This window comes from Grus americana, chromosome 2, assembly GCF_028858705.1.
Source record: "Grus americana isolate bGruAme1 chromosome 2, bGruAme1.mat, whole genome shotgun sequence".
NCBI classification, from domain to species: Eukaryota; Metazoa; Chordata; class Aves; order Gruiformes; family Gruidae; genus Grus; species Grus americana.
In genome coordinates, this window is record NC_072853.1 from 91,170,992 (window position 1) to 91,190,637 (window position 19,646).

The 19,646-nt window shown below is 39.6% G+C and overlaps 1 protein-coding gene across 1 annotated transcript in view; it reads left to right on the top strand.

Annotated features, from left to right (window-relative positions):
* Positions 1–19,646, top strand: part of PHLPP1 (PH domain and leucine rich repeat protein phosphatase 1) — a 141,989-nt gene that overhangs the window by 61,970 nt on the left and 60,373 nt on the right. The window contains exons 2-3 of the mRNA XM_054816770.1: positions 13,700–13,896; positions 15,819–15,944. Of these exons, the coding sequence (XP_054672745.1) occupies positions 13,700–13,896; positions 15,819–15,944 (323 nt within the window). The remainder of the gene's footprint in view (positions 1–13,699; positions 13,897–15,818; positions 15,945–19,646) is intronic.

Consider the following 19,646-nt stretch of genomic DNA (forward strand, 5'->3'; position numbering starts at 1 on the left):
AGCAGAGGTTCCCTGCTCAGTGCCCCAGCCTGAGGAGCCCTGCTTTCAGGGCCTCGTCCTTCTCCCCGCACACACGCACGTGCATGAGCGCACAGGCAGACGTGCACACGCAACCCCGTGTGACGATGACAACAGCAGTTCCCAGCTCAGCTACAACAGAGCACAGATTCAGTTATTTGGGCAGCAATAGCTGACTGAGCAGCTGTGCCCCTTTCTCTTTGGGGAACTGGCATTGGAGGCGGGGGGATTCAACAAACTTGACCTGTTCCAGTTGTGTTTATAAACACAAACTTAGCTTTGTTTCTTGTGTGGGCAGAGTGATGAACCCGCTTTGGGGACTTACGTGAGTCCACTGTGTCCTGCAGAGTGCCATGAGTTTTATCAGCTGTCGAACAACAGGCTTGATTTTAAATTGATGCTGATAAAATCATTATGTCCGATTCCTGTTCTTGCAGTGTCCTTTCCTAGAGTGCCATCTCCTCGTGTATGCCTTCACACTTAATATGACAGCCAGTGTATGACCTGAAGTGTTTTCTTCTCTTCCTGCTTGGTTTTGCTTAAGATTTAAGGGAAGCTGTTTTCAAGCATGTATCCTTAATTTTTAGGTTTGTGCATATCTAGAGTATAAACTAAATATAGGAGAAAATAAATCTGATTGCTTTCTTCATCTTTTACTATTTTTGGTAAAAACATTCCGTTGAATAATGTCATGGTGTTTCAGCTTAGGTCTCATTGTCCTTTACATAGCTGAATGTGATCTAAGCTATCTAGAAATCTTATACTACTTTAAAATGCCTAGGGAGTATACATTAAATTAGTTAACTTGGCAATACCGTATATGAAACTTACATTTAAAAAATCATCAATGTGAATACTACTGATCTGAAGTATAATAGAATTACATCAGTTTGGAGGTTCGTAATGTTTGGCATTTTGTACCCAACACGCTTCCCTTGTGCAAAGTAAGTAGTTCAGTTGTAATTAAAATTAATGATTGTTTTGCTCCTAATAATAAATTTCACTGAACAAATTTTTGTTTGTGCAATATAATAAATGAAACTAAAGTGCTGACAGTTCACAAAGGATTAAAAAACAGCTTGCAAGTATAATATATCTTTGACCTCTTCCTTCCCTTTCTTGCTGGGGTGGAGATGAAGATATTTGGAACATAAATATATAGTGTCAAAAAAAATAAATCTTCAGGAGTCTCAGTTCTCCCTCAAAGGAGGGTGAGTGGGCAGAGGAATCAAAAAGATAGTATTTTGGGAAGGTTTCTTTTAAAAATCTATCCAAATGCTTTTAAAACTTAATCCTGCGAACATTTGTGAATGAGAGAGCATCATGAACTTTTCCTGTGGTTTTTCTGACAATGAAGTATCATACATGTTTTAGATCAGCTCTGGCAGTGATCTCTAACGAATGCCTTTATGTTGCGGACATATTGTTGTGGCGGGTCGTGCAGTAGGTCTGTGGGAAGGGGAAGCAAAGGAGGGGATTCTGACCCACCTTCTCTTCTTGTTCCTTCTTTCCATTCAGTTCAGTAAAGCGGTCGGTGAGATAACACAGGAGAGAGGATTTCTGCCATTAGGGTATGTGGACGTAAAATCCGGGCCATTTGCATTCTTCTGTGTGGAGGTGACTTGTGAAATGGCTTTCAGAAAAACAAATGTGATGCGTTCCCTTCCTTTGTGAGGACCCAGGCGCTTGAGACAATTGGTCAATTAGAGTGGGTGGATCAATGTGGAGAGTCTGCTTAAATAAGATCTTATGTGTTTTAGGTTTTCCCCCCGATTACAGGGTGGAGGGTTCAATACAATTTTAATAATAAGATATGCTGAACTTCAAAATGATGTGCATTGGAGGGGAGGGGGTTTGTTTTTGTTGGGGTTTTTGTTTGTTTTGAGATGCTAATATTGGACATGGATGGAGGGTGGAACAGTTTGACTTGCTCTGCTTTTTTTGACGTAAACAGTTTAAATACAATGTCTCTATAGCCACAATATGTTTTCCAATGGTCAAGTATTCATTTCTGTGGCAGGAAAATGAAATAACTGTTATGGTCTTATCACAATCAATATGCTTCAACAGACTTTCTTGTCCTGTGTATTATACTGAACGCTATTCAGCTGGACTGCTCTTCTCTCTTGATGTATTGAAAGGTCTTGGATTCAAATACCATTAAAGAAGATGCTCGACTCTCAGGATGAGGTCCTTAGATATGTGTAGGAACTTCAGCCTCTTCTGTCTATTTTCATCAAGAGGAGAAAGCTTTGACAAGTAGCCCCAGCTTCAAGTTGATCCTACCAGTCTTGTACAAAGTACTCATGATGAGTATTTACGGATCCCTTTCTAAAATTATCATGAACCAGAGCTAAAGTGGTGCTCTGATGAATTTTCAAGATCCTGGGGTTGTTTTTAGCACACTCACTTTCCTGTTGAAGCTGAATTTACGAACTTGTTTTGATTTCTCCTAGATAACTTCCTGACTTTAAAAGAGGCTTTAGGAGCTCTAAATCAGACTGTGTACTTGTAAAACTGGACCTTTGCACAGGCTTTTTTTCCTCTTGCTGTGGGTGTGGAAATTTTCAACATTTTTCATGCAGGGATGTGTAGCATGAAACAAGAAACATTAGAGTGTAGTCAGCCTTAGGAGGTAGCACTTGTGCTTGTCCTTTCGCAGACCCTTGGAGTGCTTTAGACAGAAAACTGATGGTTTTGGGGATGACTCAGATGTGTGATAGTTGATTTAATTTAAAAAGGGAATGGAAAAAGCCAATCTCTTCTGGTTTTTTCCTCTCCTTTGTAATAAAACCGCATGACGTGCACTCCTAGACAATTCCCATATGCTATCCAGTTACTTCTAGTCTCTGCGGTAGAAAAGAGAAGAAACAGTGTCAAACTCACTATCTGTGGGCATGCGATAAATCTTCTCTGCCTTTGTTTCCAAGGGTAGAAAGGCATTGGGAAAATGTTCCCTTTCACATTTCTTCGTGATACGTATCTCTACTCCCTACTGTTTCCTTCTTCTCACTTTATAAAATCAGCTTTCCTTCCCATGTCTTTTTACTGTTTTCACCTCAGGAATGAGGTCTGAACTACAGAGTTCTGATACAAGTTGCCTTTTACTGCTGCATATTTTCATGTGTTGACATACAAGTTTAGTGTATGTCAACATAATCCAACCTTTGTCATGTAAATTAAAAAAGCAAACACTTGAATGACAGAAGTTAATTTAGAGCGAATCAAAGGGTGCATGTTCTTCAGCAACAAAACAAGGTTGTTGGCTATAAGCAGACAGAAATAAGGGTAGTGAAGTTTTCCGAGGGTAGCTGCTGATCCTGTCTCTCCTTTTCCATCATCCAGCTTTCTGTGTGATTCTTTGAAGTTGCTCTTGCTGATAAGGGAGAAGTGAAAAAGAAGGACTGTTAGGGGTTGTGTTAGGAACAGTTTCTGGCTGCAGAATCATAAGAGCGATGGGGAAAGGCAACCAAAGAGAGTCCTCCTGGCTTATTGCAGCTCTCACTTTCAGCTGAAGATGTACTTTATCCCTTTTACAGAACTCAAAGCTGCAAGCCAAAAAGGTTTTTGCTTTGACTAGCTATTTGTAAAAAAGGTTTGTATAAACATACTACATAAAATCACATGCACGCACAAATATTGGCTACTGTTGTGTGGGGAAAGCAGCCAAGGTATAGACACAAAATGTATGAACGAAGCTTACCTAGCAAGTTATGAGCAGACTGGCTGACAGGATGGAGTAAGATTGGCTTATAGGGACATTGCCCAGCCAGAATTCCTTCTAGTCATAGTGTGGAAATCTCATGTTAATGAAGCTGAATTTGAAATGTTTGGTGTTTCAGACTGACAGATAATTCTCTCTGACTAATGTGCTCGTGCTGTTTCTTATGGGTTTTGTATTTTTCTGTCTTTGTGCAACTTAAAGTAGTCACTCAATTTTTACCTACTAGCTCCTTTATTATTATTATCTATTAGGTAATGCAGCTTTTGATTGTAGGTGTTGACAATTCCAAATCCAGCATTCTGGCCTTCTTTTTACAGTGCTAAACTTTGGAGGGACTTGTCCAGACAGTATATACATCTATAAGCATTGTTCCATATCACAATTATTTGGGATTTTTTTAAACTACACCTAATTGAGATATGCTAGTAATTGCCTTGCAATAGTGTACAGAATTGTTTTGACATAAGCTACTTATCAGCTGGGTCCTATGATAAAACTTGAGGTTAGATTTTGAGCTATACAATAATGCTGGTACAGTAGTCTATTGTAGGAAGTGTCATACTTAAAATGCTTTTCCTTTACAAGGATTTAGATTACCACATGCTTTTAGGTATGTTACAGAATACCTGGCTTGTTTCTTCTGATGAAAGAGCAAGGAGAAAATCGTTGTGCTTGGAACTTGAATACATTTAATGCACAAAATAGTTTAGTCATCTTGCGGTTGGTGGAATTTTGGTATAGAATACATTGAAAGATGGCATTTGTGTTAGATGCAAAGTTCATATATGAAACAATCTTTGACCTAGCATGTCCTTGTTCCTCTGTAGCTTTTTTTAAACGTTTGACTACCCACAACTTCCATCCTCACCGCAAGGCAGGTAGATGCAGGCGTGCGTGGGGGTTTGCTCAACTTTTGCTGGTAAGGAGCACAAGTTTCTATCTTTCTGTTGTAGTAGTAAGACATACAGATGAACTTCTGCCAGGGGCTGTTATTGTTCCTTCTCAGAGGAGTGTGCGTTCGAGTAGTTATTTTGAGCTTACGTTGCTGTGCTTCTTGTTGAGCATCTAACACTGATAAAACCTGAAAGCTGTTGTTAATTTCAGTGGAGTCATCAGAGCAATTTTGCTCTTGAATTCCATCAAGACTCCAGCTTTGCCTAAAACAGTTGGTTAGCTCAGAGCTTTTGCCAATACAGCAATTGCTTTAGACAGGGTAAGTATCCTTTGGGATGCCACGGTTTTTACTGTGCTTGTGGCTTTATTGTGCATTGGGAGTATAACAAGTAGAATTCAATTTTGCATGACTTCACAAAAATAAATGTGCATTTCCAGCATTCTGTTCTGCTGTGCTTTATGGGGGCTGAGCTGGGGAGAAAGGGGGAAGATCAGTTGAGCCATCATTGAGTCCCATCCTATAGAAGCTGTACATGCTCTTGCACAAGTCGTGGTACTTTCGGCAAGTTTGTAAAGCTTAGCTTTTTGGCCCCATCTGTTCAATTTTCACCTCTTCAATATCAGTGCATACAATTGTAAAACTTCAGAAAGCTAAGTTTCCTGAGGCCCTCTTAATAAGGGATAATTTGAAATGTGTTGCTAAAGTATTCTTTTTAAGAAATATGTGTAAGGGATGTGATCAGATACTAGCACAAGTCTTCTCAATATAAGACTAATTCTGTTTTAAATTTACTTGGAAAAAAATACTTGGTAGAAGATCTTGCTGAAGAACTTCTTCAGTAGCTTCCTTAAATGAATCTGAAGTTCAAGATGAGAAAGTTGCTTTAGATAGTACTTCCTGGAAGGCTCTAGACCAATATTGCAGCTTTGTACAACTTTTGTCATCTTCCTCCTGTGCTTTAACATTTTTTCTTGATGGTTCCTTCTCAGAATATTTCAGGTTTTTTTCCTTGCCGAGGTGGCATATGGTGCTTTCCTAAAGAAATTTGTATTGAGTTTTGCTACTAAAGAGCAGGCGACACTCTCCCATTTCTGAGCTTTCTTCAAAATGAAGTATTTGGACATAACAGAATTCAACCTGCACCCCATTTTATTGCTAACGCAAGCAGAAGTTGGGACATCAAGGATGCTTTGAGTGCCTCATTGTTTTGCTGTAATAAACAAACCTGCCTGCATCTAACATGCTTGAATTTCCTGCAGACAAGTGAGGCGAGTGGGAACGAGTAGGGCTGCGAGTTTGAATGTGAAGGACCTGTATTTCATCTGCAGGAGTAGTCTGCAGGGAGAGATGGGGTGAAGAGTTTAAGAACAAGTGGCTTTTCAATTTTTTGGGGAGGATGGTGGTGTGGGTTTAGGGTTTTGCTTATACATGCTGTACTCAACAGTAAAACCTGTCAAAATACATTGGAGCAGCTAGATCTGGAATTCACTTGTTACAGTCAGAACAATTGGATTCTGAGGCTTTGGGTTTGCTGCCTCAACATAGTAATCCACATGAACTTCCACTGTGCTTGCTTGCTTTAATTACAAGTAGCATCCTGTTCACCACTACATATCCTACTTTAGCCTGTTGCCTTTATTAAGTCATCCTAGTGTAGAAGTCGTGCTGGTTAACAATTACTCTTAAATGAATTCTGCTGAATCACTGTTAGGTTTTTCTTCTGAAGCTTTTGACTTTTGACAGTAAAGCTATTGCAGCCATTTTCCACTGATAATTATGTAACGCTTGATAGAAATACTTTTTTTTTTTAAAAAAAGTCATTTTTGTTAAATTTTGCCCACAGTATCTTTTTAAGTGTTGACACCATGGTTTTAGGGCTCCTGTGTGGAGGTGGTGAGTCTTGTGAGAACAAGATATAGGGAATGATCAAGTGAACAACCATTGAACTCTGTCACAGTGGGGAATAAGACAGGGATGTTTTCTGCATTATGAAATTCATGCAAACCTTTCCTCCAGTGAGGATTTAATATAAGTGGAAGGCAGGATTATTGCTATAAAACTAGTAACTCTGTTTTATTGTATCACATCATACAACGATAATGCTTGTCTTTAAGGATGCTCTTCCTGTAAAGTGGGAATATGTTTCACAAAGGCTAAAGGCTTGTCTATCTTCTACTCTGCCAGTTTTGTTTCACAGTGACTGTTTCTTTAAAGAAAAAGACAAGACAGTTCAATAAAAAACAACATTTGTGGTCAGGTTTCTCAGGTGAAAAGGTAGCGGCCTTCAAGTAGTAGAGCTTGAACTGCTAATTCCTAAAAGAAACTTAACCACTTCAGAACTTCCCCCAGCCCCCATATTAATACAGAGTGCAGCAAAATGAGGAGTATAATGAGTAAAGTCAATGCTAATAGTTACATGCCCACAACAACAGCATAATGGTGACTGTGTCCCTCTTCCACAGGGCAATACAGAATCAATCAGCAGCCTTGTGTTAAATCTTAGAGGAATTTTTAAGAGTCTAAGTTGATTTGAGTGCAAAAAATCAACTGCTGGTTTTAGAATGGTTTGCCAGGTGAAATTTTCTATATATATATACACACACACACACAAACATACACACTTGGTCTGCTACCTTTGCAAAAGCATTGTTGGTTGGTTGCTGGTAGAGACTATGAAGTGAATCCTTGGTTTTAGCTAAATATAAAGCCTGCTAATTCTGTGCCTTTGTTCATAAATTATGACAGTGTGGACCTTCACAAGGAAAAATACTTCTAATACTGTAAGTAGGCTTCCTTCATAAGTTTAAAATAAAAATGAGAGTGGTACAATAGTTTGAGTTTTTACTTGTGCTTTTCTGCTTCCTTCCCCCCCTCTTTTTTTTTTTTTTTTAATCCAACTTGCTGCTTTATTTTTAAACATCTCATTGCGCTGGGCCTTGCCTGAAGTCATCACTGCCGTCCTTAGTTTGACAAGAATGCAAGGGGAAGCAGCCTTAAATGACTGAGAAGCTTCAAAAACGTTGCAGGCAGTAGCTTTATCTGTGTTTAATGAAAGGGTTTGGGCAAAAGTAGAAATCTGTATAAAGATCTGGTAGTAAGGGTTCAGCAACGGCTATTGTGGCACAGTTTCCCAAAGGGCAGGCAAAGACACTCAGGGCTTTCAGGGTTTTGAGGTAATTGAGGCCTCTTTGCACTTATATTTAGACAAGAGCGGTGCTGTGCTTGGGTTTGCAGGCAAGGTGGGTGTGAGGTGTTCCTGATTTCAGTGCAGAGGGATGGTGGGGATGGTGCTCCAGGTGGGAACTGAGGAGCTGCCGCCTGCCCTGCTGATTTCACCCAGTCAGCTAGGAAACACTCCAGCTTTCCTTCGTGGATTCAGACCGAAGTCTTCAAAACTGACTGGTGGTTTTTGGTGGTTTTTTTTTTTTTTTTTTTTTTTTTTTTTGTCTCCAATGCATACAAGAATTGATGTTCACAGAGTGTTAGCATGTGAAATATCTTACTTCTGAAATGGCTTGTTGAAAGCTGTGGGTGGGTTTAATTACATATCCTCTCTAGCAGCAGCCACTGTGTTACAGCTCTGGCCCCTACGTGCCATTCCTCCGCTCTCCGCACTGAACTACTCACCGTGAGCTGTCCCTAAGGCCTCTCAGTCAAAAAGAGAGGCAAGAAATTAAAGCAGCCTGTTTTGTCTGAAAGGGCTTAGAGACAGCTTATGGCAAGCAGCTGATGCAGTAGGGTTGATGCAATACTGGCTTCAGGCCAGGGGCCCGACTGCGCAGATGAGGATGACGACCTCTGTAGCTGGCCCAGCTGTAGCAGGAAAAGGACATCCCTAAATTAGGCACTCAGAGTCATTCCATCACTTCTGAAAAGCCTCAAACTTAGACATTATTCCTACTGAATAACTAAGCTGCTCTTACCGCCAGTGAATACCCGAGATGGCTCAGGGCGGGCAGTCTCTCCAGCTGGCCGGGCTGGCTGCGCCACGCAGGTCTCAGGGAATTTTTAGTTTTCATTCCATCAGACCAATATTAGTAATAAAAATAAGACCCGCTGCACAGAAGTGAGTGCGTTTCTTATGTCAACACTTTTCCTTGCTCTTATTTTGGTAATGTCTTAAATCGCTCTTTAGAGGCAGACTTTATTGGCTGTACTTTTCAAACAGAGGGGAATAATAAGTACTTGCAACTTAATCAGCCATATAGCTGCAGAGAGGTTTTTTTTTTTTTCCCCGAGTACTTTTATGTCCCATAATGAGCTGGTATTTTATAACTTCTGATGGTAATGTATTCCACATGCCTTCCATCACTAGGATAAAGAGCTTTACTCCAGAATCCAAAGCAAGTGGCTGTGGGTATTTATTTAATAAGGTTTGAAGTATTTGCACTAGGTGGGATGGCAGTATGTTGCATACCCGGAGCTTCCTCAGGCTGCTCAGGGTGAGGTCTTAGGTTGTTAACATCACGGAAAGATCACTGGTGTCCCAACCATGCTTCCCATGGAGCAGTGTGGGGTTCATGGTTCCAACAACAGTCTCACCATTTCAGTCAAATTCCCTGCTTTTCTCTGTCCTTGTTCTAAATACCACTAGTTTTCCTCCAGGACCTGGGACAAGCTAAAACTGAGAGGAAATCAACCATGAATGTCAAGATAGCTGAATGAGTGGTCTGCTCATAATTCCTTGAGGCATCTCCTCTAATGCCTCATGCAGAACAAAAGTCCTGTTGTGGGGTGCTTAGGATTTGCTGTAGTCTTGGAGTTCTGACAGGAACGAAAAATAATCTTTTTTATGGTTTCTTGTTAAAATACTCAAACTGCTCTGGTTGGGCTTAGCATTTGAAAAACATATTCTGGTATGTGACTCTTCTAGATGTTCCGGCATATTTGTCTCCACTCTGATCAAGGCACCAATAATTATCATGTAAGTTTTTGCAAGGATTTAAATTTGTCTTTTGGATCATGAAGGATCATCGTTATCATTTTACCTGCATGGCTTCAGTATATCACAGGCCCCTGTGAAAACTCATTTGCTCCCTTCGGGTATAGTTAAAACTGAAGAAAAATCTGAATGTGAGTCTCATGCAGTCTTCTAAATCTCTAACAGGAGGTCTCTGAGACTGATTGAGGAATGTAATTTCAGTAACTGCTGATGCTTTTACTGAAAATGGTGCTTTCACTAGCACTGGTAGGTTACCTCAAAACCAACTCATTTTTGATGGTGATGCTATGGTTATGCCATAATTTGTGATCTTTGATCCTTAGTTTAAAGGCAAGTCCAAATTGTCCTATCCTTCCTGTAAACTTGGAAGAAAATGCTCGTTTGCCCTGACTATTGTTATCTTCTGATTTGGTTATTTCCCAGGCTGCAAAAAAAGGCAGGTACATTTATGAGGCTTTTCCTTGTCCTCCGCTCCCCAGTGTGTTGGGGATGAGCCCTCTTGCAGGAGCTGTGCCGTCTTAGGATCACTTCACACTGTTTCCAAGTCCTGTCCGGCTTCTGTTGTGGCAGAGCTCACTGTCATTTAAACTTTTCCTGCTTTTATGCTCTCCTGGCAGCAAATACCTGAGCTCTTTAAAGCTGCAGTCTGTCCAAGCTTAGCTTCCAGTAGGCAAGGCTGCTTCTTGTCAAACAGCTTTTGCTTGCAGTTACCTGCAAAACTTCTGTGGATTTAGGGATCTGGTTCCATGACTAGTTGGTATGTCCTTGAGTAACCTCTACTTAAAATTAAAATAAGCCAGTGGCTTTTGATTTTTTTGTTCCCCCCATTTGTGTGATAATAGAACACTGTGATACTATCAAATCTCAATGATTACAAACCTTTAGGAGGAAGAAAACTGAATGATATATGAGCATATTGCATCTCAGGCAACAACTTGTGATCCAATATTAAACATGGGTTTTTCAAGTTACAGAATCCTAGATTTGTGGAAGAGCCCAGGTTGGAAGGCACCTCAGAAGATCATCTGGTCCAACCAGATGGTTGGTTATGTAGTGAAGTAGACAAGAATAGGAAAAGAGAAACCATTTGCTTTAATGAAATAGGTCCAGTATTTTATTTCTGTATGTTGTAATCAGGAATATTCTACCTTTCATGTAGCAAGGGGCAGTACTTGCTGGGAAGAAATACTGTAAATTCTTCAGAGAGTTCGAAAGGGCTGTTGTTTATCTATATGTAAAAATTTAGTTTTTATATACATACCTATATCTATCTATGTGTCTCTGTAGGAATAACTGAAGTTTCTTACCCTGGTAATTTTCCTATCAAATCCAAAGTTTGAGAGAGAATGTATGGTTCATAGCTAGCACAAATATTTCTAGTGATACCTCTGTTCTGGCTTTTCTGGTAAACATTTACTGATGGTACTAATTGTTACTGTGACTTGTGACTTACAACCTCTGTGAATCTCTATGAAATTTGAAGAACCCCCCTTTTAGAGACTTCTGAGTAGTTTTACAGGTTCAGCTATGCCTAACTTCACGTAGCTAGTCCAAGAGAGTCTGGTCCTAGGAAGAGGGTTTCTCAGGCTTCTGATTTCCCCCCCTGCCCCGTAACTTCTCTGAAGACTAATTTTTCAGCGCCCAGTGCAGTAGTCATTTTACCACAAGACTGGACAGGGTAATGTTACTTCTCTATTGCTCCTGAATGCTGTCGTGTTTCCTGCCAAGCTTCTTGGCTGCAGCACTGTAGCGGGAGCTCGTCCTCTTTGTTATCCACCATAATCCCTGAGAACTTCTGAGGGTTAGTGTTTTCCAGGACACAGGTCTGCCTGTATTAAGTGTGAGTTATGCCCTTTGTTCCTGGATGGGTAAAGTTGCATTGGGTGATATTAAAATGCATGTTGCTAAATGAGCTTGGCTTCCCAAGGGATTGAGGTTGTGCTTTGCAATCCTAAGGGGTTCAATCAGCAGTGGGTTGTGCTTTTCCAGTGAAGTTAGAGAGCATACAGCCAGAAACAGGTCCTAGAAGATGACTGTGAAATGTTATTTTTGAGGTGAAACTCCCCACAGCCCTGACAGCTATTCCTTGTGCATCCATACTATTAGTACTCGCCAGGCACTTTTTACTCTGTTACAGAGATTTTATTGTTTCTGTGTGTGGTTAATTCTTTAATCAATGCTTTGTAGCATGGAGTCTATCATTCTGCACAAGCTAGGTAAATTATCAGTTACTTTAGCAACCACATTTTTCATACTCCAAGTGTAAAGTTTGATTCAGCTTTTGTGTTTAATTAAGGCTGAGTTGCTCTATTTTACTCACTTGTATTCCCTGTCAGTCTTTCTGTAGCTTTGCGTGGAATGGATGTCCCTTGTGCCCGTCTATTCTGTTGGGCAAAGTGTTTATCCATAGCTTCTGCTGTTGGATTTGAATTTGCTTGGCAGTGAAATTACTGCTTTCTTGGGGCACCTATTTTTGTATTAGATGCCAATACCCTGCGCGCATTAAAGTTTCAGCCTTTTAGCTTCAAGCAACAGTGATGTTTGTGTGGATCCAAACTGGCAGACATGGGTAGCCTAAATGCTAGTGTTTATTAGAGCAGAGCAAGGCTTGAGGGTGACTATGCCAAATCTTGGCTCATTAAACCAGCAGGGAGATTCAAAAAGGCTGCTTTTAAAGATAAGGGCAAGAATTGGTGCAGGGTAGGCAGGGGTGAGAGAATGGCAGTGGTAGGTGTCTTCTATCTTCCCATAGATAATTTGAAGGGAAGAGCAGACTCATTGAGATAAATGAGCTGTCATACAAGCAGGAGTAATAGCAAGTTGGAGTAATAGTGTGCAGCGTGCAGCAGTTGTCACTGCCACAGTTTAATTGGCACTGGTCTGAAACATCAGGGTTGGAAGACAGGATTGACTCTGTGCTTTTCTGGAGTCCTAACTAGTTACTGATGGCTTGATTTTTAAGAATCTTGGTAAAGATTAGTGTAGGAAAAGAGTGATTTATCTTTTATCATGATGGGGAACCTACCTGGAATTAACATAGCCTTTGGTTTGCTTATCCAGGGGAGCACTCTTCCACAAAATTTCACCCATGCTGGTATTCTTCCAGAAATTTAACTGATTTAACTTGAACATGATTACCTCTTGTATTTGTTTGCAGAAGACTTAGTATATTTGGATGACTCAGATCTGGGCTGGGATGCTTAAGGTTTGGTAAGGTAACTCGATGTGGATCAGTACTTCAGATTAGAATGAACAAATTGTGCTTCTTCCCATTTATCTCTTAAAAAAACATGATCCTGTAAGAGCAGATACAAGAGATGCTTGGTTTTGTGTTGCCATTGTTAATGATGGTTTCTGTAGAGTAGAATCTTATTAATAGATTGGATTAGTAGAATCTCAGCCATTTAAAGTCATTTAACAGATTTGGTCTAATTGGTAGTCTTGCTAATAATCCGAATTATTGTAAATAGCGAATTCATTGCAATACAGACAAAAGAACTTCACTCTTTCCAAAGCTCTACTCAGACTGAAGCAGGGTCTTTGAGGGATTTCATCTAGATTGCATCCGTTTACGTTGTGGCTGAGTGTACTAGCTCTGCTGTGGGATGTGGACTGAACAGGGTGGGCTGGAGAGGGTACAAACTGTATTCTTTGGGAAGCTATTCAAACCATGACCTTAAGGATGCCCAGAAAAGACATCAAAACCGAAAGGTGCAGGTCAGCATGCGGTACATCACTCCTTTTTGCAGTTACCAACAGTTGAGTTCACGTTGGCTGTTAAACAATTAATTACTGTTGAGGATGAACATTTGATTTCCAGATCCCATAGAGAAGACTGGTACCGTTAATTGGTACTTCTGTGACTATTGCAGATCATTTCATGTACTGCACAACCATGGTCTGCTCTCCATGATACCAACCTGTCATATACCTCTACCTATGAAAGAAGCCGGTCCTGAAGCTGATATTAAATTACCTGCTTGAATGGTTTTGAAGCTGTGTTTCGTTTGTCGCGCTGCGGTCTGTAGCTTGAAAACATGCTGATGAAGTCTCAGGATGACTTGAGTGAAAGAGGCGAAGATTTTCCGTGATTAAGTGGATGCTTTTGTTTCTATTTCAGGAAAGCCCCACAGCATTGGCAGCTCCGAACGGATTCAGCTCTCAGGAATGTACAATGTTCGAAAAGGGAAAATACATTTGCCAGTCAACAGATGGACAAGACGCCAAGCTATCCTTTGTGGAACATGCCTAATTGTCTCATCAGTAAAAGAAAGCCAGACTGGGAAGATGCATGTCCTCCCTTTAATTGGTGGAAAAGTAAGATATTTTATTTTATGTTTTATTTGCTTGTTTAACCTCTGTCTCTTTTATGCAGAGAGGACTGCATTAAATTATGATGATTCTTAAGCCGTTAAAAGCTTGTTTCTGTAAATGGGCTTATCAAAGTATATAAATGACTTTTGACTATTCTCTGAGTCATATTTAACAATTTACAACATTTGGTTTAAGATGCTAAAGAAAAGCAAGGGAAACATGTTCAGTTTCCTTTCATGTGTGCAGGTGTTAAATGTTTTATACATGCAATAGTACACAGCCAAAGGATGCATGCACCTGTATTGTGTATGATCTGTACCATGCCTCTTCATCTAACTTTTATCCTTGCTGGGTTATGCCAAGATCTGAAAATTAACCAATAAGAGCATGGGCTTATTTTCAACATTAGGGGTTTTTTTGAGTGTTCAGCATTGTATGAGTAGTGGTCTAATGTTACCTAACAGCAACAAATGTTTTTGCTTGTGAAAAGGTGAAACTGGCCTTTTTTTCTGATTGATTATATCTGAAACACAGGAGGTCCAGTCTGAACACAAGGAAAATGTGGGGGTTTTTTTCCACTGTGAGGATGACTGAGCACTGGCACAGGTTGCCCAGAGTTCCTGCTTGAGTGGGGGAGTTGGACCAGCTGGCCTTCAGAGGTCCCTTCCCACCTCAGCTGCGCTGAGATTCTGTGAAAATTTAGTGAAGACAGTAAGTTTCAGAACACTGTTATTGGCTTGATTAGCCAAGATAATGGGAGGAGAATCATTAGCTTGAGGACAAATTTACACCTGAAATAATGCTCTTTTGCCTTGCGTACAGGTGTAAGTTTGATTCTTAATAGCCATTGGGAGAGAAACAAGCTTCACAATGTTATATGTGCAGACTAAAGTTGATTCATTAATATTCTATACTAGCAATGTGGAAAGTAGTCCCTTCTTCTAGGAGCTGTTTTTCCTAACTGCTTTCATGATTCTTCAGATCTTCCCTGGAGGTACTGAAGTAGAGACATTTTCCCTTTAGAAGCAGCGGGTGAACTCTGACAGTGAATTGTATTCCTGGCTATAGCTCACTGGAGAGGACAGGATTCAGGTCCCCATTGGCCTTCTCTTTGAGATGAAAATGATTTTTTTTTTTTTAATTTAAAAAGAGAAGAGATTGTGTACCTCCTTTTAATTGCTTAACATGGAATTTCTAGGTTGTTTTTGCACAGAAATTCCTCGTGTAATGTAAAACATGCAGACTGTGTTAAGAAAAAAGTTGACAACAAATTTTAAAAGAAAAGGAGAACTAAGCTGAGAAAAATGTACTGAGGGCTTCTGCTGACAAAGCTTGGGAGGAGGATGCTTGGCAAAGAACTAAGTGTTTTTTAAATTATTGCTCAAAAATATTCTTCCTCAACCCCATAAATACTCTGCACTTCCTGGTTTGCAAAGGCTTTCCAGAATGTGATGCTGAGACATTGAGACCATAAGTTGTGTGGGACTTCTCGTGTATGGTAGCAGAATGATGTATTCTGGGTGTTTTTTAGCAAGTTGAGAAATGCCAAAGAATTTAATTGGGCTGTAAGAGAAGCATTTTGTTAAGCCTGTTTTTAATAACCAGGAGTATGAATTGTACTTCTTTAGATTGTAGAAAAACAGCATTAAATATGTTTCACTGGGAAACCTTTTATGGTGTTCAGTATCTCTTAAAATGTTGATGTTCTTTGCGGTTTTTGTCATTTGGTTCCTTCGTCCTTCTCATTCCTTGGTTGTGTAGATTTCATGAATATTTGACAGCCAAGATCCAGCTTGAGTGCTTGAGAGGGTTAGTCCAACTCTACTTAAAGAGCTTCTCTTGAGCACACTTTAACTTTGCCCTGGGGAGTTCTACAAAGAGGCTTTTGATTCTTCTTCACTAACAATTTTGTGTCTCTACTGTAGGTGGAAGAAGTGAAAAAGCACCAGCACTGTTTAGCATTTAGCTCCTCTGGACCTCAAAGCCAGACCTACTACATTTGTTTCGATAACTTCACTGAATACTTGCGATGGCTTCGACAAGCATCAAAGGTGAGCATAGTGCTAATTCCTGCCTGAATGGGATGTTTGTAGTGTTTCCCCCAGTTCTGTCTTCTCCATGCAGCAATATAGTCCCTCTTCTGGGTTCATTATCACGAACTGCTGCTGCTATTAGTGGTGCAAAAAAACCCCTCAATTTGGGAGCTCTTAATAACAAGCAATAGGGGAGTAAATTTTTATGCATTTATACTGAGACTTCTTTCTACCATGGTTGTGTAAGCAAAGTGCTGTGCTGGGATTTCTCTTTTTTTCTCATCTTGATCCAGCTGGACAGGAGGAGTGAGATCATTAAAACAAAAAGGATGACAAATATAAGGGTCAAAATTTCAGTTTAAAAAGCTGTGTTTCCGTGTTCATAAAACCTGAAGTAGAGCTGGATTTTTTTAATTCATTCTATACACAGAGCCTAAAGATTAAATTGCTAGAATTAAGGATTATTTTTTTTTATTGCTTGGAAATGTTGCTGAATCTCTCTTTAATTATAAAACTATTCTATTTTTATTTTTTTAATAAGAAATCATTTTATGTCAGTAAAAAAAAATTAACTGAAGGCTTCATAAACTAAATTTTAAACTGTGCTTAGAGCACAATTTATTATGGGAATTTAGGTCCTGCATTATTTTGACTCTTCAGTTCCACTTCATGTTGTTGACAGGTTGTTTTTGCAATTAGCTGTTTTATCTCGTAATCCCTGCCACTTTTTTGATAAATCCTCTCTAAAGTAATTTGCATATCTTGAACCGCTGATTTTTTTGTTTTTAACACAAAAGTTCTTTTGCTGTGCTGTCAACACTCCCTCTTTGGTTTTCTACTTGGGCCTAAACTGTCCATTAGTTTTATACTTCATAGGGCTGTCTGTTCATACTCTTTGCTATGTTAAAGCAGCTTGGTTTTATGTAGTACTACTTAAAGAAATTTATGGCACACTAGATCTGTTCTGTCTTTTTAGATTGCAGTAATGTATTATCCAGCCTATTGCCAGTGGTACAGCCTGGGCTGTGGGTTTTTTTAAGAGGTTTGATTATTATGTCAAACTTTCTTTGAGCAGTAACTGTTGCACCTCCCAGCGCATGCATCATTTAAAATGTCCTTTATATTTTTCCTAGTAAGTTTTAAAATTATCTTTAAAGATGCTGTTCTGGCATCCCTGCTCAGGTCTGTTAAGCCTCAAGGTAAAAATCCCCAAGGCATGTTTTATGAGACGGTGAGGCATGGTCTGTCAGGTTTTTGAGTTCTTGCCGCTTTGTGACTCTCTCCGGGAGAGTAGTGCCCTTTCATCTCCAGAGGCTTTGACATCAGATAAACGAAAGGCAAATCTAATGAGTGAGAAAAACACGGGAAAACAATGAACTTCAGAAGTAGAGATAAATGGCCAGAAAGCCCCTCTGAATTACTGGCAGCGTAAGCCTGTTCTGTGCCATGCTGTGCTTCTCTCTTTCTCTCTGGTTCACCCAAATGACTAACAGCATTGGGACGATAGCCAGCATGAGAACATATCCCCATGCACTCATGATATCCTCCCATTTTCCTTATGTAAGAGTGGAAAGAAAACACATAGTCTGAAGTGTCTTTTCAGACTGTCAGAACTGAAGAAACTTACTATGCTATTCTTTTTGTCCGTAAAACATGCTTCCAGGGGAAAAATGATGTTTCATTTTTCCCAGCTCTCCACCACCCAGCCCCAAAACCTGAGACTTGGCCTTCTGGATTCATGGATTTTGAAACAGTATTTTGCTGCCTCAAGTTGCTTTTTTACTGTTTGGGTTTTCTATCCTTAGACTGAAAAACAGAGACAAGCATGATTGGATGCAAGGCAGTTGTGTGGGATGTACTGTGCAGTAACACTGTTTCTGAAGAACAGAAACAGAGAAACTAGGAATGCTGCAAAAGTAACTCAAATTTCCTCCAGCTGATGCAGTTGGTGTCCAAGAGCTTAATTGTAAAGTGCCTCGTCCCTGATTTACATGTACAAATAAATGAGGAAAGGTTTCATCTTCAGCTCTGTAGTTCAGACAAGCTAGTGTTCTCATGCAGGAAAGAACCCAACATTCATATAAGGTAATCTGCCGCAGGTGTTTGGAAGCTACTGAAGTTCAAAGAAGTTAAAATATTATTGCTAACCAAGAAAATACTGCGTAAAGCATTGTATGTCTAAAGGCAGCAAATGTAGGACAGGAGATGTTATGGCTCTCTATCTTTGAGGTTCTAGTTGTTTCTTATGGGGTAGGTCACATGATGCTTACAGATTCTTCTTTAATCGTGGTGGTGTATGTAGTACTTGCACTTTCGTGAGTTATTATGAATAATACTTAAGACTGTATTTTAAATATAGATATTATTTAATGGCATTTGTTTTGAAACTGACATTCGTGTTATGTTCAGTTTTTCTGCAGTCCTTCAAGCTTCTGATGCATGCTGCTGAAAAGTGAGGTTTCTGATACTTACAAGTGTAAATGAAAGCTTTAATTATAAATTTTAATGCAGAAGGAGATCCCTGGTAAAATATTTCATTAAAATTGCTCAATTCAGTTTAACTATGGAAAAAAAAAATTGTCTGTCTTCTACATACTTCAAAAGAGCTGGAAGATGATGTTATTTTAACTTTCAAATAACAAGCTTAATCTTGAAAGGAGACTTTGCAAAGAATGCTTGCTCTGCAGTGTTTCTCCCCACAGAATATTGGCAATGTTGACTTTTTAGTGATGTTCCAGAATGAGACAAATCCTAACGCATCACTCCTGCAATAAGTGTATATATATATATGCTAGAGAACATTTGAATTCATGTTTGCAGAGACTTGGGCTGAATTTAATTAAAAATGAACATCGCTCCTGTATGATCTGATTCATTCTAACAGTGAAATCTATCTTAGCCAAGACAGCTCTCATGCTCTGCCCCAGTAAATTTTTGGAAGGGGTTTGTGAATAGGTGTTAGGATTGGTTTTCCTGTATGTGTGTGTCCTGAGGTGAACAGAACTCCTGTTTTCAGGACAGACTGGAATTATTGCACAAATACTGACCTAAATATCAAATTTGGTGACATACTTACTCCAAATAGGTCACTTTTAGATATGCTGATTTAGCCTCAAACAGAATATTTTTAAAAGCTGGAACTCTGGCTTGGTTGTTAATATTGATAATTCTGTACCACAGTGCATTTCTTTCCTTTTGCTTCCCAAATACTGGAGTCCTAATTAAGGAAGCTCAAAAGGAAAACAACAAATAATTTGGTCCTTTGTGATCTAATACATTCATTCTGTTGTCAAATGTTGAAAAATAGGCTTATGCAACTGGGAGGGGGAGTGGCGGGGGAAGAAAGGGATATCTTCATGGTTTTAAAGAATTTTGTCTGCATGAAGTTGGCATGATGGTTCTGGAACCCACACAATTACTTACAGAGCAATTCTGATCTGCCACTGTTTACTACTTGAATGTCAAATTCAGAAGAATGGGTGAAGAATGTGTGGTTAACAGTGAAGAGGACATGATGAGGGCTTTTGTCATTTGCCACTTCAAAAACCCAAAAAGCTGCACCCTTAATGTAGCAGGAGAGAGAGAGGTTTTATGTATAAGGTGTTACTGAGTGGTGGAACTGGCTGTTGTAGAGGCTTCTGTTTCGGGTGTGGTGGTGAGCTCCTGCTGTTTGACACTTCTAACAGCTAAACTTAGTTTAACATTTTTCAACATGTGAAG